This window comes from Bombus pyrosoma, linkage group LG4, assembly GCF_014825855.1.
Source record: "Bombus pyrosoma isolate SC7728 linkage group LG4, ASM1482585v1, whole genome shotgun sequence".
Taxonomy (NCBI): Eukaryota; Metazoa; Arthropoda; class Insecta; order Hymenoptera; family Apidae; genus Bombus; species Bombus pyrosoma.
In genome coordinates, this window is record NC_057773.1 from 12411049 (window position 1) to 12424883 (window position 13835).

Below are 13835 nucleotides of genomic sequence, written 5' to 3' on the forward strand. Positions count from 1 at the left end.
TTCTAGTTTCAATAAAATATTACATTTTTTTATCGTCTTTGTTCCTCGTTCAATTTTTAGGATATTAAAAACGATTCTTGTCATAGACTGTTTAAAATTTTCTCTGCGTTTGATGAAACAGAAAATGCAATTCGCCCTCAGTTATTAAACATACTACGATATATAATACAAAGCTGTAACACATAATAATTTGTAACGGACGTAAAGTTGCAGTAGTAACAAATGTTTATTTTCATTAGAAGCAAGTGTTATTACGAATGAGTAAAATTATCAAGCTTCAACTTTATATTCTCATATTAAATGCATAATGTTATTATCAGTTGTAAATATCATTTATTTTCTTCTCATTCGAAATTACGATATTTCGCGTGTAACTTCGCGTAACGACGTTGTTCCCTCGTTAATTTTTATTTTTAAATATTTTTCATCCACCTTTTTCCGCTCTTGAAAAAAAAGTATTCACGATGCCGAAATCCAGTGGAGATAGGACATTCATTTTACAAGGATCGTCGGATTCGAGCATCGAAAATTTGTTTGTCTCTTGACCGGCGGAAATTTATTTTGTAAATTTATTACTGTGTCACGTGTGCGTATGTACATTTACGAAAACATGATAAATTTTTTCCACGGGAAGTGAATTTCCTTTTTTTTTTTTTATGCATTCTTCCACGATGCGATGTTTATTTCTAGCAAAAAAACAATATTAATTAAATTCGTACAGTTTAATTATTTCTCAGTCACTGTAAAATTGCAATCGTTTCAAAGGGTTGTATGTTGAATTGCGTGTTCAGTCGTTCGTGGAAACGTTATTTCAATTAAAATAATATCTAAATTAAGCATATTTATTTTGACTTGTTTCGATGTTTTCTTAAAAAGATAGTAAAATATTCGAAAACCTTACCTACTCAATGGCCAAGCCGATTATCGCGTGAAGAACGCCAAAATTAAGAAATTCTGAGCGCTTTGACAATCGATCTAGAAACGATCGGTAAGTGCAAGTGTGGAAAATCCATCTTCGATGTTTTCGAAGGAAAACCTATAGGCATTGCGGATGAATGAGAGGCAAAAGCTTTAGGAACGATCGACTGGTACTAAAATTCCTTGAAAAAACATGCAAGTCGTCTATCCAGCAGAGTTGCTAAGAAAGCACGAAATTTTCCGAAAGGAAGGATGGAGAAGAGGAGGAAGAAAACGACACTAAAATAAATGAACAAGACAAAAGAAAATATAAGAAAAAGAGGTCGGGGAGAAATCCGTAGACGTTGGTCCATTGTCGTGAAGCGTTCACCACCAGAATTTCTGAACCACCAGGACACTTGGGAGAACAGGAGGTTCCAGAATAACGATGATTCCAACGCTGTTATCGAGTGATTTCGTAGGTATCCTTCAAACGGTCCTCATTACGACCCGTTGCGAACTATTGGAGAACAATCGTGAAACGATCGAGTCGTACTTCTAGCGAAAATAACAAGAACTAGTAGCTGGGTGATTTCTTTAATTTATGGTGACAAACTTCGAACGAGAATTCAAATGATTTCGATAAGAAATTACGAATTTATTGTGTCACGTAATGCCATTTTTAAAGCATTCCTTTTCCGAACATTCATTGCGAATGTTAGTTACAGAATAACTACAGTGTTCAATAAAATCGTTGAAAATAGCGATACACTGTTTGAAGAAATTAGGACCTTCATTAGGAATGATTTTATCGCATCAATCAGGCAAGTTAAAAATTGTTAGAAATTCAAATCTTTCCTCCAGTGGTACGTTTCGAATATGACCCTTCTTTACTTCGCCTCTTATTTTGCCCGTCTTTCTGCAAATTCTATTCTTCGCAGTCTTGTCATCAAGATTGCTGCGGACCCACAGGTATTGGATTTTCATTTCTCTCGTGTCTGTAGTCCTTCTTTGTATCCCTTTTTGCCTCGTTAACCCTTATATCCTCTCTTTAAACTTTCTTACATGAGTCAACGGCTTCGCGAAATTCCTGTTCAGACATGCCAGTGAGAAGATCACTCGTTTATCAGTTTTCCCCTTATTTCACATTAAAGTAACAAGATCTGTTCATCTCTTTGTATGTTGCGAGAAAATATATATACTGATATATAAGATGCCCGAACCTAAGCCACAACTAACGAATTCTATCTTCGATACGATGAAGGAAAGATGGGGTTTTTAAATATTTGTATATATTTACATTATCAATTTACATAGGTAGATATCTATCGATTTTGACTGTGAAACAAACCGAGATATTTGTACGAAAATTTAAGGATATTTAAAGGATAAATAAGCTTTGACTATTATTTCTACATTACATTTTTATTTAACATTCTTCAAAAATTACATATTATTCGCAATACTTGTATCTTATGCCTATACATTGTAATGTAATTATTTTGCATATAATACTAATTGACGTATTCCATAATTAAGGTCTTAATTGAGATAATTGCTAGATTATATTCAGCTCGTTATAACAGAAAACCATATTCCTTTTCTACCTTTATTTATATCTATACCACGGATAACCAAGGCAATATCTATGGTTTCTCCTGTTTCGCAAGCGTATTTGTTCTATAATCAAATGTATTTCGTTAAAAAATTCTAATGGAAGTGAAACGATAACGAACTGGTTTTTCGTCTGATTCGAAATTAAATAAATAAATTCAGAAAGATATAGAGCTGACAATATCGATATGACAGATTGTTCCAAGAAAAATCTATCTAAACGTCCAATCACATCTAACTACAAGATTACAAGATTGTCATTTGATAGTTAAATAACGAAATAATTCGACAAAAATTATTTGCTTATTTAAATAAATTGGCACGTAATTATTTCAAAATAATATTCAATCAAATAAGTCAATCAGTGTATCGTTCAAACGATCATTTGTCAAATATTTTATTCGACGAAACTGTGAAAAAGCCACGTCATTTCCAATTTGGATGATTTTTGAATATGTGGAGAAGCTCAACGTTTTGAATAACTTTCTCCTTCACGCGTGACTGTCGGTCGGCCATAATTTCCGAGATATTCGCAAAAAGCTATCGACGCCGTTACAGCGAATTCCGCTTATAATTGTTTGGAAAACTTTAGTTCCCATGAATTCTGGTTGAAAATTTCATTGGACAATTTTTCATTCGTAAATGATGGTCCACAGTCGATTTAAACGTTTCCGTGTCACCGTCACAAGTTTTTCCCAGAACACCTGGCTCCGGAGTACTCTGTAAATAAGACGGACATCGGTTACTGGATTCTCAAAGGAGTCTCTTAATCACCCGCTTGAGAGCCTTCTGCATTGGGAACACGGAATAACTTAACGAGCTGAAAGATTTACAACCAACCAGTGGGGTAGCCGTTTCAAAGAACCACTTAGACTCGAAGTCGTAGAGAATCGCATGGTGCTACCTTATTTCTTAAGTTTCAAACCATGTGTTACTGCCTTCTTTTTAGTAGAACCATTATTTCGTTAATGTGCGCCGATATTAAATGGAAGAGTTTGTTTCATTCGCTAAATTCCACTAGGCGTAAAATTTTACTACAGTATGATTTGTTTAGTTATATTTAATATAAGTTTGATTTGATTGCACATTATAGTGTTGCAGAAGGTATGCACGTAAAAAAAATGATTTTATAGAAAATTTCAAGCAAAATTTCGTAAAATATTTAATTCTACTAAATTGTATTATATTGATACAATATCTTCTAATGACCATTTATTCATTCAGTTACTTCTAAGATGAACGGAATTTATTTAAAAAGAAGAGACACATCTCTTATTCTCTTAATCGTTATTTTCGTGAGAAGCAGCCATTTGGTTAACTTTTATATCTGAAAAATGGCTCTACTATTTGTGACATGCACCTCTCTTTGCAGAATAAAATTTCACCAGAAATTTTCGAATATTTGTTTTCATTTGTTTCCTGGATTTCGCTGTCGAACAGGTCTCCATTGTAGATGGTTTTCGACGAAGGACAAAGAGAAATGGAATTGGCACGATACCGATAACGAAACCATCTCTTACATTCTTTATACAATTGCATTTGGACGTAGAGTTTGTAACGTCGTCTCAATATTTCAACCGATACGTGAAAATCCAATTTTTTCATTATTGTATCATAAACTGCGCCCAGCATCTTTCACGAACCTAATAATTCAAGTGTTTGCGTTTATTGGATTAACGATAATTACATGTATTAGCTTTTACGATCGAAGACGTTTAAAATAAAGTGTTCGTCATTTTTTATGGTTGAAACAAATCCCTGTTTCGATTGCATTTTTTAAGTTATTTTCATAAACAATATAAAATTGGATAAGAATTTATAACGTAATAATTAGAAATCAATGTCGGCTTATATATAATATTTTATATCAGATTTCGTGTGGAAAATATCGAATCTGTTTGTGAGTGAATAATTCAGAGAATACGTTCGCTAACTATTTTATGAATGTATTATATTCCACTTAAATATTCATCTCCTTAGTGTATATGTATATCAGATCGTCTTTCTCAGAGCCAATTCGATAAATGCATATGTACCACTCGAGTGTTAAAACTCCGTGTAATATGCTAAATTGCATTTTTTCACGTAAAATCCTACTGATGGAGTTCTTTGTGGACAGGGTGTTCTCCAAAGGATTTGACATAAAGTGGGAGTGGATGCACTCTGGTAAGAGGAGTGCAAAGAACAGCATTGCACTTACTTCGGAACCTGGAAATCAAATATGCGGCTGAGTGATTCGATTGTACCATTTTATATGAAACTTTCTTTTCTCTTTTTATCATTTCTAACGTACTCGTCGGCTAGATCAGTTGAAAAATGAAAAGATCCTATCAAACTTCGTCTTGCTAATAACATCTTCAAAATCCATCTCGTTGTTCTATTATTAAATAATTTCATTTATTCAAACAACTTAATCTTAGCTAACTATTATCTATCTATAATTAGAATTAACAACTCAAACGGTAGATTTTAAAAGAATTTTCATAATTTTATACGCAAAGAGCAAAGTCACACGGATGTTGGTACAGTGCAGAAAACGTGGAAATCTACATCTTTAAACGATCTACCAGACTAATGTGAAACCAATTGTCACGACGTGCATCAATTGCTCGCGCGTATCAAAAGTAATTCTATTCAACGAGTAACGATATGCACGGGAAGAAAGTCCTGAAAGAAATTTCTGCGAGAAAGTTGGCCGAGCCTTTTCCTCCTCGCCTTTTTGAATCAGGGTCGCGATTGTTGACCGATCCGTCGAAGCGAATATAGATAAGGAGGAAGCGATTCAGTGCGGATTCCGTGTTGCGGATGTTCCACTGTTCGAATCGATTCGGCTTGTTTTTCTCGTTCGACGTGTCGCACCTGACCGTGTTACGTCATAAATTATAAAGTGCCATTAGAATCTTCACCTGATATCGCTGACGAATTGTAGAATGCTCCATGGATTTTTCGATTCAAGAGAGATTTCCAACGATTTTCTTTTACTTTTTTGAACGTTTTAGAAATTTTAGTGTTTAGCTGTATACTAGATACAAAAGTGTTCGTATCAAAATGACAATAGGAATATTCTGTTTGACTCGAAATCGATAACAATGTGCACTTATATTAATAACGATTACTCTAAACAAATTTTTATACCGCGAGAATTTTTCACATTGATTTCACTATAGTATCACGTGATTTACAACTTACATAATTTTACTAGTCTCTGTCCCATTTTATCGTACCATTGTATCATTGTGCCGTTATCGAGCGATTCATTTATAACAATTATTACTTGCAATTTGCCCAATGAAAATGTAATCAACTGGAAAATTCTATCGTTCTTAGGAAAAAGATCCAATTACAGAGGATTAAATTGTACCGTATCTTTCAATTATATGGGAAGCTTTCACAAAGAACGATTGAAATCTATCAACTGGGCAAAGAAAATATCTCTTTGGATGTTTAATCCATGCGAAATGAAAGTTACATTTTAAAAAGATATTATGGTCGTCTTATTGGCTCAACGATTTTTGTTCTCGTTTAATCCCGTTGATTTACAATTGCAGCGAACGTATGCGTCATAGAGAAACGGTTTCATAATTCACTGTGTCGTTTGGGTCCGTGGCAACGCGCTGTTCATTGGTCCAAAGAGTTACATGTTTTGAAATTTGTACAAACACCGGATAAATAATGCTAAGCGTAGGCAGTCGGAGATTTAATTAATTTTCATAGTTGCTATAACATGCACGCAATAACGGAAAACTCGATTCATCGTGTAGCATACAGAACATACACCGTGGTCCCATTTATCCATGTGAAACGCAATATTGATTCGGCGCTACAAACTGCAATTGTTTGCTTGATATTGTGCTATTCCCGCGCTCTCCTTTCTCCACTGATGCTCCACCAATTCCGAACACGATAATAGTTATTTTTTCTATCGTACGCCGATTCACTGTTTCCACAGAATCATAAAAATTTTTATACGAACATAGTTGAAAAAATCCGATATTAATTTTATAATTCATAGAAATTGTTCAACGATATCGATATCGTTATCGGTACAGTTATTATTGTTTCGCCCTTTAAATACCGAGTTGCTGCATAAATTCTGTCTCTGATGATATAGGGCGTAATGTTGTAAGGAACGTAGCATTGCTACGTAAGTCGATAAGAGATTACAGAAGGCAGGAACAGATTATTTTCCTTAATTCGTTAATGAAATAGGCTTTACTAAATTGACTACCTGATCCATCGATTCATCATAATTAACGAACTCGGTATTCGTCAGATCGATTCACAACTGACTCGATCCCATTTGGAATTACAAACAATAGCGTTACTACGATTGTCGTTTGTTGTCAACATCGGACCGCGTGTTTCAATCTGCTGCACTATTCTGTCATTCAACGATAAATCTCGCGTAAATATCGCGAATGTCCAATGGATTAGAATAGCACATCATCGACAAATAATTAATTGCGTTAACTATGATTTCTGTTTTAACTATGTTCCCATATTCGATGCTCTCCATATTCGTATTCCACATTGTCTAGTTTGTGAAATGAAAAAGAAAATTCTTCGAGAGATCGTGTTATTAGCGATTATTTGAAGATCATTGAAATCGTATCATTTGCGTTGAAATTTATTTGTAACATTTGTAACAGGTCAATATTATGATTCTGCCATCGGTGATCATTTATAAGTCAGCCGATCGTACATTTTATTTTCTTCGCGCGTTAAACAGGAACGTTATTGCGAATGTGTAGATGAATTGAATAAAATGGAACGTGCGTTTGTTTAACACTTTACGCATCCTCCAAATTAACTTACAGTATTTTCCATAATACTTCAATTGTGTTACTTTATTAACAAAGCATAGTTAACCACTACGGCCATTTGTAGCCATTTGAAGATCACAGGTTCATCGAGGTTACGTCATTAGGACTTAAGATCATTTAAATGGGTCATTTAAATGTCACGAGGGAAATCGTGATTGTATAATCGTCGATCAAATCAATTCATCTGAAAATTAGTCGAGGCTGATTGAGTGCTGCTAGGTGATTTGTGGCCATTTGCACACAGTAGCGTGGTAAATTATGCGTGATCAATTTTCTGACGGAACAATCGTGCTCTATGCACGAAACTCGTATTTCATGATCAACTTATACCTTTATTTTCAATTTATAGTCACTAGCTAGTACATCGCGTGTGGAAAACAGCGGGCAATATTTATAATACCATGTATTTGTTATTCCAAGTATCATTATCATATCCCAGGCGTCAGGACAATAAAGGAAATTTGTGCGAAGTTCATGGAAAATCCAATTTCTTGCATTCTTTTCTATCGCTATTCCTTTGTTATCCACAGCACGAATACCTAAATTCGATGTAAAGTTCGCGATCATATTACGTACTGTTTAATTACTGTTTATTGTCTCGTACAACGATAATTATTATCGGAAATTGTTATTCTGGTAGTAGAAGGACGCTTAATGAATCTGGATTTCTTTTAGCTTGATCAAGATATTTTCGGCGGTGGCGATCGGAAATATTCTCTCTTGAATTCACGGAATTATTCCCTCTTGAATTCACGGAATCGTTGATTTTTGAAGTAGCACTCGTATGATGTATCGTATTCATTTTTTGGCTCCGATTCCATTGATTCGCTTGGAAGATTGATTTGAATTGAAGTCTAGAATACCGAATTGACGATACCACGAGATTTTTGTGGTTATGAGAATTCGGAGCTACATGGATTTTCGCTTCAGAGATTTAATTGATAATACAGTTTAATTATCTGATTTTCAAAATTTAATCCAGGACTGTGATGTAATTTGTTTGTTCAAAAATAAACGAGGCAAAATGATAAGTGTAAATTGAAGGAAGCATCGCTCATGCACCTGCGTAAATATATAATATAATTATTCCAGATGTATATAAAGGAATGTTAAAAAATGGACATTATTAATTTTGCTTTTGCGTACATTTAACGTGATATTTATTTATGATACATGTAGATATCTGATATGTGATCAGAAAATTGCATTTTCCTCGTTCATTAAAACTTTCTCATAACATCGTGCAACATCGTTTCATCCGAAATTCGTAAAAAAATTTCCAACAATTTTTAATAAAAATACAATACGACATTTATATCTAGCGCAACTTTATTTTAAAGTAGAAACAATTAAGTACACGTAACATCGTTTCATCAGTTCATAAAATTACACGAAATTTCCACAAAATTTTTCAAACATGGGGTCTATCGTTTACACGTGTTACGACTTTATTTTCAAATAGAATATCATACAAATTCCAAAGGTATCGCAACAGTTTTGCCAAAACTTTTTCGTAATATTGTCAAAAATGTCCAATAAATTAAAACGAAAAAGATACGATCTAACGTTAACAATTGCTGCAATTTTATCTTCAACGATAAAGTACATCGTACAAACTATAGTTATCACTAGACTGCAGATTTTTATCTGTTCGTGGAAAAATTGAAGGTGTAAAAATCCACATAAGGCATATAATATACAAAAATATATCGTACATAAAATATTCAAAACAGAGTATTCATTATACTACTTAATTCTTTCTATTTAAATTCTATCTTTTAGTTACATTCGTAAAAATGTAAAGATGCACAAAAACCAACCGTTTCCAGTTCTCAGAAACGTTACAACCATCCAAGTACAACTACCAACCATTGCGCAAATAATGAAACATCGCAGTTGTTACTTTGGTATACACTTGCCCCGAAGGAGGATCGAATTAAGCGAAATTGCATCGTTAAATCACCCACTTTCCGCTTCCTTTTTCTACATAAACCATATATCCAGGCCATAATTCTTATCCTCTCCCACTCCGTTCTACATCCTTTTTTATATTTTACATGGCTCCTCTACCCCTTAGTCGTTCCTTGTTCGATGAAACTAGGCGAATGCATTTTCTCGGTCAGGGGCAGTTAATGGCTGGACTGCAACCACCGAACTAGATGGCATCCCGCAGATTTACGAGGCGACAGCTTTTACAGGCCGCGTTTCGGGATTCCCAGTTTTGCCCGTAACATCCGGACGATTTCACGGAGGGAAATCATGCCTCTATTTCGAATTGACAGCTCTTCGATCGATGTCAAAAAGCACGATATTCCTGGCCACCTAAAAGCTGCAAGATGTAATTGCCGCTTTTCTAATGGCCGATCGCCGAAGTTTTTCCAGCCTCCCTAAATCGACTCGCTTCTCTTCTACGAATTTCGTCCGATAACGCGTTTCTTTCGCGAAATTTTCTATTTCCAAAACACCAGAGGAAACGATCTGTGTCGTGTCGCCTGTATTATCGTGGAAGTTTCTTACTTTGGAATTATATACACTACTGTTCAAAAATGTTCGTAAAATGTATCCTAATTATAAAGTTATAGATAAAACGAATTGCACCGGTTTTATGCGTTATAATTATTCCACTGAGTTGTTTGCAGATTTCGTAGCGATAAGGAAAAATTAAAAATATCGTATAACATGTTTATAGAAATATATATGAAGTGTATAGTATATTTATTCTATCAGAATTTACACATTTGAGTAAACTAAAAATGTTTAAGCAATCATATACACATTCAAATCAGATTAGGGATGATCTTCTAAATTGACAGGAAAGAATCTGAACACTTTGATCAAATTTATATATTCTTAACATAAATCAATCAGAGCGTCCGAATATCTATGAACGATAGTGTACGTAGAAATGTTTTTACATAAATTAATTCCGATCGATCACGATGTGCGTTTGAATACTCGATGAGTATTAGAAACTATGTGTTTCCTGTTACAGCCAACCATTTTCGGCACGGTGGCCTCGGATCTGACCCCAAAGGATGGCAACAGTCGAAGGGTGAGTGTCAAAGAACGATAAAATTTCATATATCGATGGTAATTCTTTGACGCGGACTGTGTTTCAATTCTAATAAATTAAACATTTCGTAATTACATTTTGTTCGATATTAAACGTTTTAAATTATCAGAAATTATTGAAAATCAAAAATATCAATTTATTTTCTGTTTTAATATGGTTAAAACATGAATATTACTTTTAGATTGGATGTTTTGTTGGAATATTTCAAATTTTCTGCAAGGTCGACGTTAATGTAATTACTTGCAGTTAAACGGTAATTAATAATTAATTAGTAAATAATTAGCAATAAAATAATAGTACTTGGTCGTGTCTCGTATCTCGTTACATACACTTTCATGTTTATTGCAATAAATTAATAAACGAAATATGCAATATACGAAAGAGGCAATCAACGATCATCACAAAAATCATTGCCATATTTATAAATACGTACAGTATTGTAACACATTATCTGAAAATTTAGTAGAATGACAACTGGCTAGATAGAGCGTAACTGTTACGATTAAAAAAATTAGGAAAATATCGTTGAAGTTATGCTTGTCAAGAGTTCAATAGCTTGGTGTATATCAAAAGTAGGACGATGAAATAGGATAACTTTCCTCGCAAAATACGTTTGCTTGGAAACGTATTAATTTCATATGAAAATTACGTTGATGAAAATTGTTGGTATCTTTCCAAAAAAGTATCAATGCGCCATGAATTGTGTTAAAATGGAGATAGAGATTAATACTGGTATTAAAACAATTTCCATAAAATCCACTTTTATCATTACATTTCTGTCGAACCCTATTATGAATAACATTCTGCATTTCATTAATAAACAATAGATCGGAAGATAAGAAATTATTCTGCTCCCTCTGCAGAGTAAATCTTCCATGATAATGGTGAGAATAATTGCGAATCGAATATTCGAGTAATTATGAGAAGAGAGGAGAAGGCAAAAGTTTTCTAAGAATGGAACGAAAGGCAGACAAGATCTGTATAAGAAAATCTTCGTCTTATTCTTCATAGAACGAGTCTCGCGGGGCTTTTGCTCGAGTCTTAATGGGTAAAAATTGCTGCTAAGTCGCTGTTCTGCTTTCTCCCTCTTTAAACGCTCGAAGATAGAGCGTTTCTAGCGCTCTAATTAAAAGTAACTGCCGGGGCAACCTAGTCATTCAGTCCTGAAACCTTTTCTGCGGCGTTCTTAACGCACAAAGTCGCTTTATACCTTCCATAAATTTTTCGTAATTGCGAAATCATGCAGAGTATCACGGCTCCTTGGTACAGCATGTGTAGAGAAGCTCGTGCTTTTAGAGAGATTTTGATATTCTTGGTACTCTTATTTTACCACTTTTTCCGCGTATTTTAATAAGAAGGAATTAAATACCAGGACATCGATATCTAATTAAATATTAAAATCCCAAAATTAAATATGAAATGAGATTTGTGGACAATTAAAAATAGAAATTTGACAATATGAAAATTTCATTACAAAGATATCGTTTGTTATATTCTTATACATAATACGATTAATCGTTTAGTGATCAAAGCATAATCCATTTAATTTCGTTATTCCTGCGTATTTTATCAGCCGCAGTTTTCCAACTGTCTGGTTGACACTCTTTCATTCTATGCTGCAATTCACGTGTGTGCAGAGATAAATATTGTTAGAGTTTGCGGGGACACATACGCGAGCCGAAAACTAATTTAATCGGAACGCTGGTTGTTATTTCGCAAAGTCAGCGCTCTCCAGTTGGAAAGTTCGTTACATCGTGATTCTAAATTTCGCTATTTTCCTTTGTAATTGGTAAACGTTGAAAATACTCGATCGTTCGATCGCCGTGAGCGTCGCGATTTCTCGATTCTCAAATAAATATTTTCATTTCATAGTCGCTATGCTCGATTTTCTGTGACTCGTATATCGTTTTGACAATCGTACCTCCAATTACTCGTTCGAAGGCAATGGAGTGTCCCCTCCGATGGAATTATTCGTTTAAAGGAATTTCTCTATGAACTATGGAATGTGTACGAATGAGAGACTTTTTAAATATTATAATTTAAAAAGCACTGGGAAATGTTAATACAAAGATCCTGGTATTTGTTAACATTAAATCGCTTTTGATCAAAAGCGAAGAAAATTGAAACATTAAGATGGGCACTTGTAGTTTTAATCAAATGGATGTGTTTGATACTCTACTGAAGGTACAGTGAAATTTTTCAGGACCTTCCTTGTCTATACTCGAGCGGTTAAATCTACGACATTAATTGTAAAAGAACGTTCAGATGTTAATTTAAAGTTATAGATTCTACGTAAACTTAAAATTAAATTATACCGACGAATACCCACAACACGTCTCAATAATTGCCATAATTACATAATCTTTGCAGAAAAAGATGGTACTAAATGTGTATGGTAAATTAACTATTGAATCCTTGAACACAATCAATTAACGAGCATCAAAGAACCACAGATTTATTGACAAAGACCAATAAATCTGAATCATAAATCGTAGAACCTTGCTAAATTCTAGAACGCTGTTCGTACCACTTTACCTACTCCAAGCTAACACTTTATCATAGGGATATATTTCACGTTTAATCGGTTTAGTATACCAAATGTTCGATCATGTAAAACACCTTCTCCAGCTGCTTTCTTGCACCTGTACCGATACAAGTCGACATCCCAAAATTTATTTGACAAAAAATCAAAATTCGATATCGAATAAGCTTGAAAATAATAGATTTATAGCTACTCTGGTTATCGGCAAATCATCGCACTAAAAAGATTGATTTTTTCACGCAATTATTCGTCCGAATCATCGCCAGAAGCTAAAGATCGCGCTCAAGGAATATCCCTGCATTTGGAGGGAAAAAATTCACGCTTTTCTCCAAGACTCTGCTAGCACACCGTTTATCGAGGTTCGCGAATTAAATATTCATCAGAATCGACTGGAGTCGAGTCGACCCCTGTCTGGCTGCGGAAATTGTGATACGTTTCAGGGATCAATGCGCGTTCCTCTCGAGCCAACAGGCATCTAACATTCATGAATTTATCCGATCCGTTGGACTTTTATCGCGACGCCGGAGAACGCTTACTGACGGCAATTTCCATCGCTGCATTGGTTGTTTAATGATACCGGAGATAACGCGTGATTCGACTTCTGATGGAAAGAGGATGGATTCCAAACGCTTTATTCGGCCAGCAATTTAAAGATTCCTTAAGGAGCGTCCTTATTGCGAGATTTTCCACTCCCGGTTTTCTATAAGTCGATTGTTTGGGTGCGTATGAAGTTTTATTGCTTATATTTAAGCAATATTTGAAATATTGTATAAACAGTATTATATTTAAGATTACATTCTAAGAGAAAAGATTATGTGATTATATAGTTCGTAATATGGAGGTGACTACTCGTCGATATAATTTGAATAATGTGCTTTAATCGGAT

The 13835-nt window shown here is 34.4% G+C and overlaps 1 protein-coding gene across 3 annotated transcripts in view; it reads left to right on the plus strand.

Moving 5' to 3' along the window:
- Positions 1-13835, plus strand: part of LOC122566773 — a 642331-nt gene that overhangs the window by 282596 nt on the left and 345900 nt on the right. For all 3 annotated transcript variants that reach the window (XM_043724480.1, XM_043724481.1, XM_043724483.1), the window contains exon 4: positions 10327-10386. In XM_043724480.1, the coding sequence (XP_043580415.1) occupies positions 10327-10386 (60 nt within the window). The remainder of the gene's footprint in view (positions 1-10326; positions 10387-13835) is intronic.